Here is a 21,181-nt window from a genome sequence, read left to right on the forward strand (position 1 = left end):
AATTTTCGAGATTAAGAAATTAATTAATAATATATGAACGGCAAAGTGGCCAAGTCAAAACTCGATCATTATATTGTAACCTCACTTTCATGAAACCGAGTAAAATTTGTCCAATAATAGTGGGTCCATTCTATTTCCATTCATTCATGGTTTTTTATTCTATTCATTTTTTCCACAAGTGGCGAAACAATCTCAAATTCACTATCTAATGTTGCTCACAACGAAGGTTAATAGAAACATCATGCACAAAAAGTTTCAATCTAGAATCTAAAATCTCACCCCCTTTATTCTTCTCAAAATATCTCTAAATTCGTTCTAAACGTAAGTATGTAATCCATTCACGCCTTAACATGTGTCTCAAGTTCGTGTTCGTGTGGAGTGTGAACTACTTAATATCAAGAGTCCCTTTTGAGTTTTGACTACTATAGTGGATACTAGTAGTAAAATGAAAACGTGAGAAAGTAAAAGGTTTATTATAGAAAGTGGGACTTGTTAGTAGTGATGATGAAAGAATGGAGAAATTGAAAGTGATGCAAAAACAAAAATTAAGGGGTGGTGGGAGAAAAAAGCCCAGAAAACATGGTGAGTAGGGCAGGGGGTGTCGTTATAATGTGTGGTCACTTAATTTGTTGTGTTTTGATTTGTATTTGTAATTTAGCGAAGACTGGACCTTTTTTTTTTTTTTTTGTTTGGTGGGTCATTAATTGGAAGTTTGAAACTTTCATATGCCACATTCCTAGGTCGATCTTTTCCCATTTTTAGGCCCGCTCTGTTTCTTTCTACTCTGTCGTTATAAACTCCGTTATATATACTTCCTCTGTTTTACAATTGCAACAATTACTATATTTACTCGTATAATATTACTTAATCTGTCCTAGTACAATTTTTTATATGCGGACTGTTGTACCACGCGGTAGAGATTACTTGACTTTCTCAGTTAAAGGTTACTCGAGTTTTCGGGCTTACTTAAGTTTTTCGGTCAAGGGTTACTCGAGTTCTCGGGGTTAATCGAGTTTCTCAATCAGGGGTTACTCAAGTCACAATTTTTTGTATGAGTCACAATTTTTTGTATACGACCTGACCAAGAAACTCGAGTAACTCCTGACCGAGTAACCTTTAACTGGATCACCCCTCGAGTAATCCCTAGTCGAGTAACCATTGACTGAGTAACCCTTAAACGAGTGAAACCCTCGAATAATCCCTAACCGAGTGAACCCCTTAAAATCCCTGACCGAGTTATTCAAGTAACTCATGACTGAGTAATTCAAGTAACCCTCGATTGAAAAACTCAGGTAACCCTGCCAGATGGTGTGGCCTGCTGCACTAAAAAGTTGCCGACTGTGCTAGATATTTATTAAGTCATGTCAATACTAAGTTGACTTTATTTTTATATAATTAAATATGAACGAAAATTATTTTTAAAATTGTATTATGAAACTTTATATTAATACCTATCAAACCACATATTTTATGATAAAATATATTTTTATTACATTAGTAAAAAATTATGGTTAATGACAATACATTAACAATGAAAAAAGCCCAACGTCCTAGATATTGAAGTTTTCATTCCACAAATGTAGCAACAATTATCATATTTAGAAGTTTCACAAACAGTACAACGTTTTCTTATTTGCGTTTCTCTCCCCTCATCACATGGGTCGATCCCTATAATTATTCCTCTGTATCTTTCTCCTCTTTTCAAAAGTCTTATTCTCTCCTCATGTTGCAATATTAAAAGAACAAATAAAGTATATAGAACATAGCTAAAGGTGTGAAAAATGACTCGACCTAAGAAATAGACCAAAAATAATCAAACTCAAATCCGAGTTTATCTAAGTTTAAAGCTATTGAAATTGATCTAAACTAATTTGATGTTAACTCACCATCCATTAATGGTTGAAGCTCAATGTCGGCTTATATAGTCTATCACGCCCCCTTACATGAGAATTCTTTGGACTTGAAATTTAGATGTTGCATTGAAATTTCTCACCTTCTTGTCAAAAAAAAAGAAGTTTCTCACTTGATAGTGAGGGGGTGGATGAAATTTGAACACATTACCTTTATGTCATGTTGGCTTTAATACCATCACATTAAAAAACCATCGCAATTAAAAGTTTAAACTAATGGTTGAAGTCTAGTATCTCAATCAAATAACTTTAAATGGAGCTAACTCCACATCTGACCTACTAAATACTAATTACTAGAAACTCCATTTTTTATCAAATAATAAATGCAAACATGACTGATAAAACTTGTCTACAAGGTTAAGTGAAAAGGATACTACTTTAAAACAATGAACTACAAGTAGCCTACTTGTAAACTCATAAGCTCCTTGAATCATACCGTATATTATAGCCTCATAAACTTACACTAGTCAAGTTGTCATGATTACATTTAAATCTATGCATTTTTATGGATCTTAATCATCTTATAAAACAGTTTACTTGGATAATATTGTATCAATACATTTGGATAGGTCCATTTAAATTTGACTGGGACTTGCTGTAACTTGGTCAAAACTTGACCCAAATTCGATAAACACAGAAGTCCATAAAAATCCATCTTAATGCCGAACCAATTCAAATCGAAATGAAGATTGACCCATGTCAAATTGTCCAAACCGAAACAATAGCTTTGTATTAAACTTGTGTGTGAAGTGATAGACGGCCGTTTATAGTATGGCACAAATTGATCGAAAAGGAAATTGAGGCAAGGAGGGAGTACTCTATAAGTTCGTGTATAAGGTGTTGTACGTCCTAGTTTAAAACTTTTTTAAAATTCAAGTGCTTATAAGGTTAATTATAGCATGTATAAAACCAGTTGTACATAGAAAATTACTTAATTTGACCAACCATACATTATCTTCGCATCCTTATGTTCCATCAATTGTCAAACTTTGTAGATTCATAACTTCTAACAAAAATTATCTATTCCGTGAATATAATCATTGATTAAGACCGTTTTGGTTTAGAGCATTATCCCAACAGTTGTGCATTATGGATAAGGAGACCGTGGAAATTTGAAAAGCAAGTAGTGCAAACAATAAAGAACATAGGGATTAGGGAGTACTCAATATTAGCGTAGGACAAACAATTAAAATTAACCTAGGAATTAGGAAAAATAAGATTAATAATTAATTGTTTCATATATTACAACTTAATAGTTAGTTGATACATATTGATAAAAAGCTGCCAGTATTCAGTTACTCACAATCTCTTAAAACAGAGGTGATTTCAAATGGGCTACTGGCCCACTTCTGTCAGTCTTTAGGAAGAATTTAGCCCAATTCTCAATACCACTTGTCACTTGATAGTTGAATGAGTTAAAGATGCAAATTGGGCTAAATACATCTTGAATGAGCCCTTCATGTTGAATCCAATGCAAGGCTCAATCAGTTCATCTTTTCTGAGAGAATCAGCCCACTTAAAAACATACGAAGTACTTCATTAGATAGCCTTTTTTATGAAAAAACTGAGCAGTGAGCTAAGAGCTTTAGTTTATGTGAGGGTCTAGGACTCTAGGTGGTAGAGCACTCACATGTAGGGGGTCAAGGCCTTATAGTTATAGAGCTTGGATTGCCGGACAGGGGACAGGGTAGCGGTCGGCCATGCGGATTGGTTGAGGGCTTATCTGGTAGGTGTCAAGGGAGCAATGGAATGCAAGGGCTCAGAACTCAGAAGTGAAGGGACGGGTAAATTTATCTTCTACAAAGTAAGTTATGGGCAATGATATAGTTAGGATATTCGTTTTAAAATGTATAACAAAATCACGAATAAATTTTATCCACTTTTGACGCCTTAATATACAGTCCTAAGGGCTAGTAAATATGTTGTATATTGTTTTTCTAAAGTTATTAAAGCAATAATTCTTTTATCTATTAGTGAATCTAGTTATCTAGTTGGTATGGGTTGTAGACTTGTCGGATCGGCAATAGAAATTTATTAGTAATCTATATCTATACTTCTATACTTAGTGTTTTAAAAAAAACAAAACATAAATTTTTCATATGACACATGGCATCACAATTCACAAGTCACTCATCACTCCATATGCCAAATATTATTTCTCTTAATATTTATGTTTAAGTCTTTATGCATTATACAACTTGCAAATTCAACTAAAAAAATGAAGTGTTTCATTTCCACCATAATAAAATAATGTTTTAATTAATACACATTACATAAACATACAGGGCCGTAGCAAGTGGAGGGCAGTTGGGGCGGCTGCCTGGGCCCCTTGTTAAAAAGCCCAGTTTCAATACAATACAAGGCCCCAAATAAATATACTTCGTACTAAATAATATTACATATATATATATATATATATACAGTTTAAAAAAAAAAAGTGTGTACTGTACAACACTACAATAGTATTGTAGAATTCCAAAATATCAAATGACATTTTTGGTAAACATATTTCTTCCCTAATTTTTTGCCCAAATTATTCACTTTCCCTAGTGAATTTGATTAACAAAAAAAAAAAGTCATTAATTTTAATTGTATCCCCATTTTGGTAATTTTATTTTTCTAAATGTATGTCATTACAATTTTCAGTTAGTTAAATTCCTTCTCTTTCGCGATTCAATTGAAGATGAAAACTATAATAAACAGTCATTTTACTTTAAATTTTCAACGAGATTAATCTAATTATATATAATTCTCTTTGCATACCCTACTTTGTTTTTTTTTTGAACGGTGCATACACACGACTTTATTCATCAAGATCTCTTCTTTGTATTAAATTATATTTTTGTTTGTATTAAAAAAATCTAATGGATTGGTTGGATACTTGATTTGAATGGTTCGGCTGGTGTAATTACTTTAATGAGAGTTAGGGGAATGTAATTTCAATGTTATATGAAATTTGATGTTTTTAAAGATTATTGATCATAATAAAATATTTTTCCATACCCAATTTTTTAAAAATTTTATATAGTATATGTGAATTAGGGCCCCGATTTATGTTTTTGCCCCAGGCCACCGAATTCTAAAAAACGGGCCTGTAAACATATAAATTATAATAAAAATTATTTTTTCAACTCCTAGACTTTAAATATAATTTAAAATAATATGTCATTTTATATCCCACAATCTTCACGTGTATATATAATAACGAACTAAATTCCTTCATCTTCTTTCACGGTTCAACCCTCTTTTTTTTTTTCTTTTAAGTTTTAGAAATGAAACAATCTTCCTACATATGAAAATAATTAATCCAAGTATTAACCCGTGCATTGAACGGGCCAAAAAGCTAGTTAAATTAGTTTGGGGTCTAAATCATGTTTGTAGTCCATTTTAATCAATATAGCCCACCCACATGAAATATTCAATTAAAACAAAGTTCAATTTGTAAAGTATTTGGGCTAGTTTATATAACTAGTAATTATTCATTTGGATCATGTTGAGACGTTTAAGTCTTATTATGATGGATCTACGTGACCTATCACGGCTAACAAGTCCATGAAAAGAGTGACTCCATCTTCTGTGTCATCTTCTCTATCAATTGAAGGATCATGAATTCATTAATCAATAGCTCATACTCCGTAAAATTCTTTGGTAATTCTCTCCAAAGATAGAGCATAACAAATTTGTGTCGACTACTCATACGCATTCAAATTTATAAGTTCAAACGGAAATTATAATTCATATTCCTTCTTGTGGTTTTGCTCAAATAAACCTTTAAACTCAAACTGGACTAAACAGATATCATCTTACCTTCAATTTCAGGTTGTAATTATAATTCTAAACACTTATGAACTTGCTAAAGGCAAATTCACTAGTTACTTGCTTAGTTTAATTCTTATAATTTATATTTAGACAAACAAATTATATCTACTCATCTTACTTTCAAACAATAAATTATTGGCTCAGTTGATAAGATTCTTATCTCAGACTCGAGATATAGGATTCGAATTCTACCAAGTGAAAGTGCTTGGGGTAAGGATTCCCCCACCCTCTCCTCTACTCTTATGTGTCTGATCCTCAAATATTGAACCAAAAAACCTTGAGGACTAGACTATCTCGTGCCAGATGCAACAAAGGATGAGTCCTTTTTCCATCTCGCGAACCACGAGAGCGCCTAGTGCCCACATCCAACTAAGTCTTTGACCAGGGAACGGGATAATTCCCACTACCGCTGGCAGGCCAGCCGGGCCGTGAGCGCGGTGGAAACGAGCTTCCCAAAAAGCCAGCCTCGGCCGGGGTCAGCATAGAATGAAGGGGACTGTTGATCAGAGTCAAATATATATTTTTTAATTCACAACCAATTTCTATAGAATATGAGTGAATATTCGATTTAAGATCAATGTGAGACAAGGTTAACAATACATAAATAACTAGGGATGACAACGGGTCAGATTCGGAGCGTATTATGCTAAATCCGACTCCGACTCTATAGGAAGTCGGATGCTAAATCCACTCCGACTCCGACATCTGACTCTGAGACTACGATTCCGATCCAATTTTAATATCCGACTCGACTCCGAGATTTTTTCGGCTATTCAATATACTCTGAGAAATTGGGCTATTTGGGCCTTTGCAACCCACACCCAAAATCCACGATACATCGCAGACCGAGTCGGATAATCCGTTAGTGTCAGACATTTTTCAACGTCGGATTCTATTATCGGATCTTTTGTAGGATTTGACTCCGACCCCCTCTGACTCAGAGTCGGATTATTTTCACGAAGTCGGACTCGGATTACTTTTTTCTCAGACTCGAAGCGGATTTTTTTCCTAAGATCGGGACGAAGTAAGATCAGATGTGGGCTGATTTGCCATCCCTATAAATAATGCACAAATCAAAATGATTTACTTACAAAAAATAGAGGGAATGTAAATTTGTCTAGTGAGTACAAGATTCTATTTTCATTGAAATTTATTAGCATAACTGTTCAATCTTCTGAATTTTCCAAGTTTACACTGTAGCTAGCCAAAATCATTGGAGTAGTTAATAATGTGGTACATAATCAACAATGGTTGGCCCTACACAATAAGCAAAGGGGACCCAATCTTCATCTCGGACGTTTGCAAATTGAGCAAATGGCGTTTTATGCGTAGAAGAAGCATTAAACAGAAAAACGACCACTGACTTTCAAAAAAGCTTAAAAAATTAACTTCTTCAACTACCCACCAATACACATCAACATATGCATTCAATATTAGCTTTTTCTTTTGTTGAATATGGTAGAAGATTAGGTTAGTTGCTCTATCACACTTCACTCTATTCCATTGATTAGTTCATCTACGTGTATGATGGATGATTAAATTTCATTCACTCTTTTGGATTGAAATAGATATTTGTTGTAAAAAAAGATAATCTTATATGAGAGTAATGACACTGACTCATAATGAAATATTGAATGACACGTTATAGTTTAATTTGTGTATTATCTTATGTGATTAAAGTGAAAACCACGATACATTCTACTAGTAGATTTTATGATTCTATTTTACTTCTTTTTCCTATACAATTTTAATTTGCAATATTTAGTAAAAAACAATCACTATCTAGTAGGCTAAGACTTCATAGACCATAATAATGAGTCATAATCCAATCAATTGACACAATATAGCTTTACCAAAAATAAAATAAATTAATAATGACTTGCATAGAAAATTTTGCATAGTAAGAGTTTAGTTACTTTATCTAAATTTGCTTTATCATAGCTTATTGATCTTATCAAATTCATCTAAATTTTTAATTTAATTTTATTTTTTTTATATATAATTTTAAATATGTAGTATATTTAAACTAATGTTAAGTTATTTCCTAAAAAAAATAATGTTAAGTTACTTAAGTTAAATTTATTATAAACTCTTAATTTGAACTCGTGTAAACTATTTAGGCCCGGTTCACTTCACCTTAAAAAAAATCAGCAAAATTAATTTTAGTTTAGTAAAAATTAGTAACTTAAAAAAAAAATAGATCAATTAAAATAATTTCAATTCAATATAAATAATTTAAATTCAACAAAAATAAAAATGAAATGATTAAATGAATAAGACCTTATTTTATGGGTAAATACAAATTAATCTCTGATATACACAAAATTTGTTTATCACATGACAATTTTGTAAATAAACCAACAACTTTTTAAATAAAAGTGGTCCCACAGTGATGATGGCCAGATAAAATTGTTGATTTATTTATCAAAATGTTATATGGTAAACCATGTTTATCCTAGAGATTAATTGGGGTTACCTCTCATTTTATAAAATTTACTATTCGATAGTGTGTGTTGAAAATGGAAAAGAGCAATGTCCTCTCAAACGTAAATAATGTGAAAAGAACAAAGTCAATGTATCGAGTCCTTTGCATATGATCTACATCATTTCCCATTTTGCATATCCCATAGGACACCACTATTGCTTCCCTTAAATTAGCAAGATTTCTTTGAGTGGATTATGGAATCTAACCAACACAAGGGAGAACTTCTAGGTTGACCAAAGCTACTGTTATTGTCGAACATCATCAACATATGATTTAATTTAATTTAAAATGCAATCATGCTGTTATTGCGTAGATTACAAGGGATCTCCCACAAATTTCTAGTCTTAAATATTGACCTACAGAATTGTCATAATAATTTACATATTAATTACACAAGAACATATGAGCAATTATAACACACTATTAGAAATCAAACTTTGTAATATAAAAGTACCTTAGGGGTACAACGTAGGGATTTGAAAATGGATGGGTACAACTTGAAAAAGTCAATACCTCAGGGACACTATATAGAAAAACCAAAAAAAAAAAAAAAAAAAAACAATGATGTAGCTGTTACTACACAATGTCACAATGTTATATTTTTTTGTTATGTGGGGATGACACATTTATTAGTAAGATGTCTTATTATAAGCAAGGAAAAAGACGTGAAATAAAGCAATGAGTTGAAGGATAATTCTTTGTCTAACCTTCAAAAATTCATGATCAGCCCACCTTTCAGTTTGTCTGTTTCACAACCAAAAATAAAATCATTTACTACTCCTTCCCCAAAAATCATCTACTACTATTCCCTGTTGCTTTCTAATTCTCTGCCATTAATTTCTGATATAATTCACCTGCAAATCTTCAGCTATATTTTGGTGGGCATTTAATTGTTTTCCTTTCTTCTTCTGGCAAAACTTTCTTCAAAGGTATGATTTTTAAGTATGTTATTTTCACTGAATTTTTTTTGGTTTTTCTTTTAGCTCATATCCCTATCAAAAAAGTACAAGTGCTTTTAATTTCCATTTGAATTGTATGTGAAGGAACTATATATTATGGGGTTTTTTCTGAATCATCTGATTGATATATTTTGGTGGGTTTATCTTTAATTTCTTGTATTTCTTTGTTGCTTGTAAGTTTGAATTTCTTTTCAATGGAGGTGGGTTTTGTAGCTTTTTTTGAAGTCTACACTGTCCTACTATCTACTCTTAGTATGCGCACCTGAAGTTTAATGAGACGTTTATTTAGGGACGGAGAAAGTATATTTTAGCTCTAGTTTCTTATGCAATAGATTTCTTTAGAATTGATCTATAGTTTCTTTTTGGTAAATTGATCTATAGTTTCTTTCATGGAGGTGGGTTTTGTAACATTTTCTCTAAGTTTATGTTCTGATTAATTTGGCTAATTATTAGTTTGTCTTGTAATTTTGGGGAAAATCTGAATTAATGGATTATTATATTCAGTTTTACTTGGATTTTGATGATAAATTATTGTAATTCTTGTTAAAGTAAACCCTGTTGGTTTTTTTAATTTGATGCCACTGTTTAGGCTCATGAAATATCCCATCTAATGTGGTACTTGTATCATACTGGCTTAATTGTCAATAAAAAGCACAACTTCATTGTTAATGGGGTTTATGTGCTGTACTAATCTTGCTCAACATCTAACTGAAATGGCACTCGTTCGTGTCACGATTTCTATTAAATTATGTGCATTATTTTGTTCATAGATAGAGGCTTTGGAGATTTTTCCTCTGGGACTTTTGCTTCTTGATTACTGATATAATGTTCTAGGCTCATTGTGTTTCATTTTTTGTATCAACTCAGTGATGTTGGTGTTATGTGCTGTTCTTAGGAAGTCTGTTTTTGTGATAGTGGCTGGTGGAAATTGATTTGGTACATATGGAAACATTTTGGTATTCTGAGTAATTAGATTGCCGACAAGGAAGTCCATCAATCATGCCTACTGATTCTCTCAAAAACCGGAGAGAGATTAGAAATTGTTTAGTTGAGGTAAAAAGTTTTCAATATTAAGCTTTAATCTTTGCTTGTTCCTTTGTTTTACTTAAATTCATCAGTTCCTTCTTTCATCAGGTGTCTGACGCTGAAAAACGGCTTTGGGCATGTTTCCAGTCCAAAGGAGTGCTTCATAATGATGCAAAAGATCTGTACCATAAGGCTTGTTGTATATATGAGAAACTCTTCTTGAATAATAATGAACTACCAGACCTTCAAAATGTTGAATATCTTTTATGGAGGCTTCACTACAAGCATATTGATGAATTTCGCAAGATAATATCCCAAAATCTGGCTAAGAGTGAGGATAAGAGGGCTGTAACCAGCCAAAAGAAGGTTGCCAATAAGGACATAGTTGATGCTCACATGGAAGGATTCAAATCATTTTTATCAAAGGCGACTAAGTTTTATCAAGATTTAATCCGAAAAATTAAAAGATTCTATGGCCTTTATGATGAGCCTTGGTTTTATAAGAATGACAGAAGTGCTGGTCGCATAGAACAGACAGAATTGCATAAATGCCAATTTCTTTCTCATCGTCTTTGTATCTGTCTTGGGGATCTTGCAAGATATCAGGAACTGTATGAAAAGCCCACTATTCAGCAAAGAAACTGGTCTGTTGCTGCTAGTTACTACTTGGAAGCAGCTATGATTTATCCTGATGGGGGGAACCCCCAAAATCAGGTACTTGCTTTTCTACTTGTACTCTCAAATGCTATGTTACTTGGACTCAGTACTCATGTCAGACATGGGTATGTGTTGAAGTATCAGACTTGACTATTTTATGAAATTTTCCATGTTTTTGGTCCGTCATGAATCGTTAAGTGTTCATATCAATGACAGAGTGTCAAAGATATGACACGGGTACTTGAGGTGCGATGAGGAGTGCGAGTAACATAGCTCAAATTCATAACATATAAGCAAGGTTGACAGGGTATTATATATGTCCTTATAATGATTTCTAGTTGGCAGTGCTGGCAACATATATTGGGGATGAATTCCTTGCTTTATACCACTGTATAAGAAGTCTGGCTGTCAAAGAACCTTTCCAAGATGCCTTGCAAAACCTTATGTTACTCTTTGAAAGGGTAAGCATTGTGCTTGTAAGATTATACTGCTGCTTCAGTCATGTAAATCCCTCTCTTTACCCAGTATATATTGAAATTAAGGTGTTACCCTTTCTGATCTTGCAGAATAGGTCAATTGACATGGATTCCAAGTCAAATGAGGTTTATGACTTCTCAAAACCATCTGAGTGGATTTCCAGCCCTAGTAAAGCAGCATCTGCAAATGCTACTTCATTATACAACACTACACCGAAAGTCACTGAGCATAATAAATCTATGCCAGCTGATGCCTGGAATCTTATTATCAGAACATATAGTTTCTTCTTTTTAGAGTCCAGGTACATATCCTAAATCGACTATGCTTTCCTTGGTTGATGTCTAAACATGTACATGACTGATCATTTGGTTTGAATAATAATGCTCTTGCATATTTTGCTATACTGCTATAATGTAGTTGATACGCTTTGAAGTTTGAACTATTCTGATCTGTCTACAGTCTTAAGTATAATGTTTGCTTCAGACGTGTGCATAATGGCATTGAATATTAGACTTATAATCAAATGCTTTTGAATCATCTACTAAAGCTACAAAAGAGTTGCCATTTTCAAAGTGGATTTATGTCTTAAATTCTTATCCTATTTGGGAGCTTTTGAGGTGCCTTTATCATGATTATTGTTTCTCCCCAGTTCTTTCAAACTAGTTAGAGAGTAACATTTTCCTCTCTATCCATATCCGATGTCCATCTGTAACTAGTTTCTGTAATAACCTTTTTTAATTCTGATTGCTGACTGCTGACTGCTGAGTACTTCTATTAACGCACATTATAGAAGCCGTCTTCAGGCAAGTGATGCAGCAATATTAGCAGTAATGGTTGCTTTCTTGGGGATTCTCTGAAATATCTGTTTATAATTGTATGATCACCAACCTTGGTCCTTGAGATCAGGATCTTGTCATATAGCTGCAGATCAATTGAAGGCAGACAAAATCTTTACTTAATTTTTCACTTTGAAATTTTGGGAGAATGTCTTTGCATTTCAAAAATAATTGAAGTGGCAAATGAGTATGAGCTTTATGACATGATGTCATCCCCCAAATTACTGCTTAAAAGCCTTTACTTCAGGTTGGCAACTTGGCATTGAGCTCATCTATATTCATGTCAGTGATTATTTTTAAACGAGCTCCCCAAGATTTTAGCTTGCTTCATCTGAATATTACTATCGCGCTGTATCTCCTCACATGCAATACAGCTAGCGTTCTCAAAATATTTACAAGACTTGACATAGTTTTAGGTCATGTGCTTTGATTTGTGAACACGTATGTATGAATATGAGAGCGACAGTAGTCTTTGATTTGTGAACACGTATGTATGAATATGAGTGCACTTCTTTTGGTTTAAAATATGCACATAATTAGTATGTTTGAATATGAGAGTGACAGGGTCTTTGAGCATTTTCTTCTTACTCAGTTTCATGGTCCTTTGATTAAATCATGATATCTTATATTGCTTACAATTTCTGAGTGTTTGCAGTTTGGAAAGCTTCCTCTCCACTTTTAATTCCACTCTAAGAGAATTGGAACCATTATTGGCACTGGATGTTTCTGAACTGAGCTCTGCATTAGAATCTTACCGGAATATGAACTTATCTAAGGCAGGCCCTTACCGAGCCCTGCACATTATCTCTGTCCTGATTTTCATCATCCACAACCTAGCTGAAGCTCCAGAGAAGAAGATTATTAAACCAAAAAATGAGATGCAGCAATCTGGGCTAGTAAAGTTGGCTTTGACTGTCGCATTCACATTCATGGGCCGCTTTGTTGATCGATGTTTGAAGGGAAGCCCCGTGATTTACTTTCCTCTTCTACCTGCTGTGCTTGTGTTTGTGGAGTGGTTGGTGGGTGCTGCTGATAAAGTAGATGTTAATGACGAGAAGTGTGATAGCTCAAGGCGCTATTTCTTTGGCTCTTTTGTAGACCTACTAAGCCAACTCCAACAAAACAGGGCTCAAAATACTTTTCCTGATCATATTGCTCTATGGGAGGATTATGAATTGAGGGGATTTGTACCTTTACTGCATACTCACAACTCATTGGATTTTTCAAGTCATTGGGAAGAAGAAATTAATTATAAAATGAGGAACGAATATCGTGCCTATCGCATTGTTAAATCAGCAATTAAGATTGCAAAGGAACCAGCTGGTTGTTCTCGAAAATGGCTATTCTATGATGATGTCAGTAGAAGTTTTAGTGCAATCGAGGCAAAATCAGCAGTGGAAGAAGAAGAAGACATTGTGTTTAAGCCAATCACTCGACGTAATTCAGAACCAATTCAAAAAGAACCAAAAACAGAAGCTTCTGATGAATGCTTGCGCCGTGCTTCTTCACTTCTTGTAGCCCAAAACCGAGAATTATTTAACTCAACTTCCAGCTCTTCTAATTTCTTTCCCAGCTCCAGTAATCAAGCCACTCAAAATGAATATCACAGTTCAACAATTAACTCAATTTCTGAGGGTCCCATAGCTGCTGGGCCTCCATCACTTAGCTCATGGGTTCTAAATGGGGAAAAAAAATCCAATGAAAGAACAAAGGGTAGGGATGCTAACAGAAGCATACTGGATCCCATTGAGGAGGCGGTGGCTTCAGACGAGTTGATGAGAAGTCTTTCTCTGTCCACCAGTGACAGCTCTGGCCCTGCATCTCCAGTATCATGTCCTCCGCCTTGCTCTACTCCCACACCTCCTGCCCCGTTATTGCCTAGTAACGCTGTGTGGTTCATAAATGCAGCAACTCATCAACCAGTGAATTTTTCTTCACATCCCCCGGATGGTCCCCAAGCAAGCCCTGGTCTCCCTTGCTTTATTGATAACTCCTCACCATGGAGCAGGCCCCAGGATCCTAAGCTTGTGAATCATAATTTACCGTGGTTCCCCAATCACGCTATGCAAGATCAATACACTGCATCTAGAGACTTCAATAGCTACCATGGCTCTGAGACTTCAAGTTTCGGCCTCTTTGACAGTTGGAGGTGTAATAATTCATGGGGTTCTGCAGGAACCATGAATGTGGATGGCGGTCCACCATTATTTCTTCCGAGCTCATCACTTCTTCATGGGTTACAGGATCATCATCAAAGAGCGAATCCCTATGTTTCCCCTGGAATTGCAGACAATAGACCAGAGCCACAGCCACTTCTGCAGTACCTTAAGGAAAGGGAGTGGCAGCTACAGCAGAATTCGCCATTCATTGGCTCTCCTTATATGCATAAATAATGTATCTGTTGATAAGTATTAGGTGACTCGTACTTCGTAGCTTTGTCCGCCCGATCGGGCGGACATTGCCCGGTCTGACCGGGCGGTGGGGGTTGGATACGTTGAAGCATTCGTATGGAGTTTTCTTCTCGCGCCCGATCGGGCAGACCTTGCCCGGTCTGACCGGGCGGAGAAGGAAAAATGCGGAGACGCGGATTTTACGATTTAAAGTTATCTTTTATGTTATCTTTTTGCCCAAGTATCTTTTATTTTAGGGATTAATATAAAACCTCCCTAATATTAGTATAAGGGTTAAGAGAGAGAGAGTGAGAGCCGTTCTTGAGAAATACAAGAATCATCTTTGTAATCTTTGCAGTTTATAGTGAAATCATTCGATCTCGGTGCCCGTGGACGTAGCTATCACATCGATAGTGAACCACGTAAATTCTTGGTGTTGTTCTTATTGTTTGCATTGAATTTCTTTATTGTTTTCTTGTTTGTTTTCGACCTTTGCTTCCGCTGTCGCACAACAATACCAATTGTTGTGCGACAGCGGAAGCAAAGGTCGAAAACAAACAAGAAAACAATAAAGAAATTCAATGCAAACAATAAGAACAACACCAAGAATTTACGTGGTTCACTATCGATGTGATAGCTACGTCCACGGGCACCGAGATCGAATGATTTCACTATAAACTGCAAAGATTACAAAGATGATTCTTGTATTTCTCAAGAACGGCTCTCACTCTCTCTCTCTTAACCCTTATACTAATATTAGGGAGGTTTTATATTAATCCCTAAAATAAAAGATACTTGGGCAAAAAGATAACATAAAAGATAACTTTAAATCGTAAAATCCGCGTCTCCGCATTTTTCCTTCTCCGCCCGGTCAGACCGGGCAAGGTCTGCCCGATCGGGCGCGAGAAGAAAACTCCATACGAATGCTTCAACGTATCCAACCCCCACCGCCCGGTCAGACCGGGCAATGTCCGCCCGATCGGGCGGACAAAGCTACGAAGTACGAGTCACCTAATACTTATCAACAATCTCCACCTTGACGAGAACTCGTAGTCAGCAAACGACCCCATCAAGACATAGTGGAAAAACATCTCAAGCCAAACCCGATGCAAGACTCATGCATAAGCCATACATCCCGATAAGTCTTCAACCAAGACCCATCACATACTCGTCTCCAAGTATAACAACTCATAATGCTCCACCTGCATCACAAGCCCCGGGCAAGCTCCACCTTAAGGCCAACACACCTACACCAGGAGCTCCCCAACTTCGCCCCTCAGGGCCTACTACATCACGTAGTAATCAATATTTAGCAAGTCTAAGCAATGTTTAAACTTGCTAAACGGAACAGGCTTAGTGAAGAAATCAGCCGGGTTGTCAGCAGTCCCAATCTTCTTCACCTTAATCCTCTTGTCAGTACGCAAGAAATGATACCTGACATCAATGTGCTTCGTCCGATCATGGTGTACTTGATCTTTAGCTAAGCAAATCGCACTTAGACTATCACAATACACTGTAGCAAAATCCTGTGCAATACCCAGTTCACCTACTAGGCCTTTGAGCCAAATAGACTCCTTAGCTGCAGAAGTTAAAGCCATATACTCAGCTTCAGTAGTTGACAACGTAACTGATGACTGCAATGTAGACTTCCAACTAACCACAGAACCACCCAAAGTGAACACATAACCAGTCACAGACCTCCTGGTATCCACATCAGCTGCATAATCAGAATCACTGTACCCAGTGACCAAGCATTCCCTACCATTCCCGTACACAAGACCAATATCAGTTGTCCCTCTCAGGTAGCGAAAAATCCTTTTCACCCCTTGCCAGTGTTCCCTCCCAGGTCGAGCCATAAACCTGCTTACAACACTAACAGCATGCGCAATATCCGGCCTAGTACAGACCATAGCATACATCAAACAACCAACCGCGTTTGCATATGGAACTCTAGACATATAAGACAACTCCTCCTCTGATTGAGGTGACATAGACAAAGACAACTTACAACTAACAGTAGTTGGCGTACTTATAGGCTTCGATTTTTCCATCCCAAAACGAGACAAAATCTTTTCAATGTAGCTTTTCTGAGTCAAGAAAAGCTTACCTCTAGCCCGATCCCTGTAGATCTCCATACCCAAAATCTTCCTAGCTGCACCCAAGTCTTTCATGTCAAACTCCGAGTTAAGCATCTCCTTTAATCTAGCAATATCAGATTTATTCTTTGTGGCAACCAACATGTCATCAACATATAACAAAAGATAAATCATGGAACCATTATCCAGCTTACTATGATACACACAGCAATCATATGAATTCCTGTCAAAACCTTGTGAAACCATAAAAGAATCAAACCTTTTGTACCACTGTCGGGGGGATTGCTTAAGTCCATACAATGACTTTAGCAATCTGCAGGCATAGTGTTCCTTTCCAGGAACTTCGAATCCTTCGGGCTGCTTCATCAGAATCTCCTCCTCCAAATCGCCATGAAGGAAAGCCGTTTTAACATCCAACTGCTCCAGCTCAAGATCAAAATGTGCTACAATTGACAATAACACACGGATAGAAGTATGTCGAACCACAGGTGAGAATATCTCAACAAAATCAACCCCTTCTACCTGACTGAACCCCTTAGCAACTAGCCTAGCCTTAAAACGTATTTGCTCAGTTTCCGACAACCCTTCTTTCTTCTTGTAAATCCATTTACAACCCACAAGCTTCCTCCCTTCCGGTACCTTTACCAGTTCCCACACTCTGTTCTTGTAAAGAGACTGCATCTCTTCACCCATTGCGGCAAGCCATTGCGCAGACTCACTACAACTAATTGCTTGTTTATATGTGGCAGGTTCAAATGACTCTACATCATCAGCTACACTCAATGCATAACCTGTCATCGCATCAACACAGCAATTTCTTCCCTCCATCTCTTCAATCAATCTAACAGGCTTCTTGATAACTCGTTTAGGCATCTCAAGAATGGTGTCAGGTTGACTAGATGACCCCTGATTAGATTGCTCCACCTCATCCCCAGAGTTAGAATGAGTAGGAGTAATCTCAGGTTCAGGAGTACCCGGCACTGGAACATCAGCATCATCATCAATATATTGTACCCGAGGTAAATCAGCAATGGTAGACTGATGTACCTCAAGTACCCCATCTGTCTGTAATAAATTGTCTCCTTCCCTTCTCAAATCTGAAATCTCTGCATTTTTAATTGAATACATGGTGTTTTCATCGAAAGTAACATCCCTACTAAGAATGACCCGACCCTCCGAAGGTGAAAAAATTCTAAACCCCTTCACACCATCCCCGTACCCAACAAAACACCCCTTCTTGGCTCGTGGATCCAGCTTACCCTCAATAACATGATAATAAGCAACACAACCAAAAATCTTCAAATTCGAAAAATTAGGCAACTTACCACTCCAGATCTCAAACGGAATTTTGGAATCAATTCCAGAATGAGGACCCCTATTAATGACATAACAAGCTGTTAACACAGCTTCACTCCAGTACCTCCTCCCAAGCCCTGCATTAGAGAGCATGCATCGAACTCTCTCTAGCAGTGTCTGATTAACCCGTTCTGCTACACCGTTCTGCTGTGGTGTCTTCCTGACAGTATGATGCCGACCTATACCCTCATCTGCACAGAACTGATTAAACTCGTCTTTGCAAAACTCTAGCCCATTGTCCGTTCGTAGCTTCTTGATCTTCCTTCCTTGTCGATTTTCCACCAAAGCTTTCCATTGCTTGAAAACTTTGAAGGCCTCATCCTTTGACTTAAGCAACCTAAGCCATGTGTATCGGGACTTGTCATCAACAAATGACACAAAATAGTGGTAACCTCCCATACCTTCAACTCTAGATGGACCCCAGCAATCTGAATGGATGTAATCGAGCACTGCATCAGTAATGTGAGCACCCTTGCTGAACTTTGACCTGTGTTTCTTACCAAACACACAATGCTCACAAAATTCAAGGTTGGCAACCTTGACCCCGGATAGAAGACCCCTCTTGGACAATAGCTGCATCCCCTTCTCCCCCATATGACCAAGCCTCATGTGCCAAATCTTAGTCATCTCCTGGTGAGATACAGATGCGCAAACCGCAGAACTAGGCAGTGTAACACCCTCAAAAACATAGAGGGTGTTCCTTTTGATACCCTTAAGTACCAACTCAGAACCTCTGAAAATACACAACTCCCCATCTGAAAACACACCATTGTACCCCAAGTCATCCAGGGTACCCAATGAAATCAGATTCTTTCCTAAAGCAGGAACATGCCGTACATTAGTCAAAGTTAACCTCCGCCCATCAACAGTCCTCAACCTCATGGAACCAATACCTGTGACCTTACATGGAGCATTGTTACCGACTATAACCATACCCCCATTGCGAGGTTCATATGTATCAAACCAATCTCGACGTGGACACATATGGAACGAACACCCCGAATCTAGAACCCAGTTATCAGATAAATCATCAGACCTAGCAGAACTGACTAATGCTAAATCTTCCTCTGAATTATAGCTCTCATTCGGTTTCTCTTCAACTACAGCAGCCTGGGACTTGTTTTTCCTCACCGGACAATTATTCCTAAAGTGACCCGGTTCTTTACAGTAATAACATGTTTTAGTAGTAGTTTTACTAGATCCATCCTTGCCGTTTCCAGCACCCGACCCAGCATTGTTCCCCTTGTTAAACCCCTTATTCTTTTTAGACTTTCCGGACTTAACAAACAACCCACTACCATTATCCCCATTATCACTCGTAGCTTTCATTCTGAGTTCCCTAGTATGAAGTGCTGCCTTCACTTCTTCTAAGGTTATAGAATCCTTACCAACAACAAAAGACTCTACAAAATTCTCAAAGCTAGACGGTAGAGATACAAGTAAAATCAACGCAGCATCCTCATCATCAATTTTAACATCTAAATTACGTAAATCAAGCAAAATAGAGTTAAGTTTTTCTAGATGTTCCCGTAAGGAAGTACCTGACTGCATCCGGAGGCTAAACAACCGCTGTTTCAGTAATAATTTGTTGGTCAACGACTTAGTCATATACAATGACTCCAGCTTCAGCCACAATCCAGCCGCCGTTTCCTGATCAGCCACCTCCGTGATGATTTGATCATCAAGACTAAGTAATATGGTAGAGTGTGCCTTCTCTTCCATAACTTCTAACTGCGGGTCAGTCGGTCCATCTTCTGACTCCGAAGTAGTACTCTTTGGAGCCAACGGACGCCATATCTGCTGTTGTTTTAACAGAGCCTTCATCTTAATTTGCCATAGCCCGAAACTATTTTTCCCGGTAAACTTCTCAATTCTTATTGTTGAATCTCCTGCCATTGTTATCTTCAAGAAACTCTCCAAGGATTGAACCTGGCTCTGATACCAATTGTTGTGCGACAGCGGAAGCAAAGGTCGAAAACAAACAAGAAAACAATAAAGAAATTCAATGCAAACAATAAGAACAACACCAAGAATTTACGTGGTTCACTATCGATGTGATAGCTACGTCCACGGGCACCGAGATCGAATGATTTCACTATAAACTGCAAAGATTACAAAGATGATTCTTGTATTTCTCAAGAACGACTCTCACTCTCTCTCTCTTAACCCTTATACTAATATTAGGGAGGTTTTATATTAATCCCTAAAATAAAAGATACTTGGGCAAAAAGATAACATAAAAGATAACTTTAAATCGTAAAATCCGCGTCTCCGCATTTTTCCTTCTCCGCCCGGTCAGACCGGGCAAGGTCTGCCCGATCGGGCGCGAGAAGAAAACTCCATACGAATGCTTCAACGTATCCAACCCCCACCGCCCGGTCAGACCGGGCAATGTCCGCCCGATCGGGCGGACAAAGCTACGAAGTACGAGTCACCTAATACTTATCAACAGTATCCAAAGTGTGATTATATAGAGTTCAATTCAAAGAAATGCTAATAATTATTGCAGGAACTGATCTAGTGATTTACGAACTTTTCCATGGACCCTTAAACACTCTGTAAGAGGTCTTACACGCTGAGTGCTTAGATTGTGAATGCATATGATGTACATATTTAACAAACATTTATCAGAATTCTGATGCATTTGCGAGCTAACTGGTTCATAATGGAAGAATAAACGGAGGTAATCCAAGACCATGACCAAGTTTTGAGAGTGATAGGCAAATAAAAGGTTCTTATTATGCAACTATGCATGGATGGTAGTATCTTATTGGTAATATAGCCGAAAATGATTCTTGATACAGAGGTCTGTTTATAAGGCAAACTATGCAATCTGAAGTTGCTATTTGGCAAAACTGAAATTTGAATAAAAGTTACTACTTGCCAATACTTTAAGAACAATACTGTGCTTAGAATTCAAGTGTCATTTGCATTTAAGTAATAGCCTTTAAACCCATCATTACTTAGCTTCTATCTTTTCAATAAGAATAAGTGAACTACCTTATACACGTAAGAGATTAAGAGTTTGGGGTTATTACAAGCTTAAAGGAAGTTACATCGCAAAACCAATTTGATTTTTGTTCATGTTCATGTAACATGTTCATAGAGTGCACGATTGCATGGTAAAACTTGTGCACTTGGATCACAAATCAATAATAGGGAAAGATTTG

General features: G+C 36.7%; 1 protein-coding gene across 5 annotated transcripts; it reads left to right on the forward strand.

Moving 5' to 3' along the window:
• Positions 1 to 8,812: 8,812 nt before the first annotated feature.
• LOC110693629 (protein SMG7L-like) lies at positions 8,813 to 20,703 on the forward strand. Of its 5 annotated transcripts, none has more exons than XM_021870773.1 (7): positions 8,813 to 9,143; positions 10,041 to 10,226; positions 10,308 to 10,913; positions 11,195 to 11,317; positions 11,423 to 11,634; positions 12,825 to 14,563; positions 20,463 to 20,703. In XM_021870773.1, the coding sequence occupies exons 2-6, from the start codon at positions 10,173 to 10,175 to the stop codon at positions 14,560 to 14,562; spliced, it is 2,733 nt and encodes a 910-aa protein (XP_021726465.1). In that variant the 5' UTR covers positions 8,813 to 9,143; positions 10,041 to 10,172; the 3' UTR covers position 14,563; positions 20,463 to 20,703. The 5 variants fall into 5 exon arrangements, with proteins under 5 accessions (XP_021726465.1, XP_021726463.1, XP_021726467.1 ...); XM_021870771.1 differs by having other exon boundaries at positions 10,069 to 10,226; XM_021870775.1 differs by having other exon boundaries at positions 10,089 to 10,226.
• The last annotated feature ends 478 nt before the right edge of the window (positions 20,704 to 21,181 follow it).

The sequence above is a fragment of the Chenopodium quinoa genome, unplaced genomic scaffold (assembly GCF_001683475.1).
Source record: "Chenopodium quinoa cultivar QQ74 unplaced genomic scaffold, ASM168347v1, whole genome shotgun sequence".
NCBI lineage: Eukaryota > Viridiplantae > Streptophyta > Magnoliopsida > Caryophyllales > Amaranthaceae > Chenopodium > Chenopodium quinoa.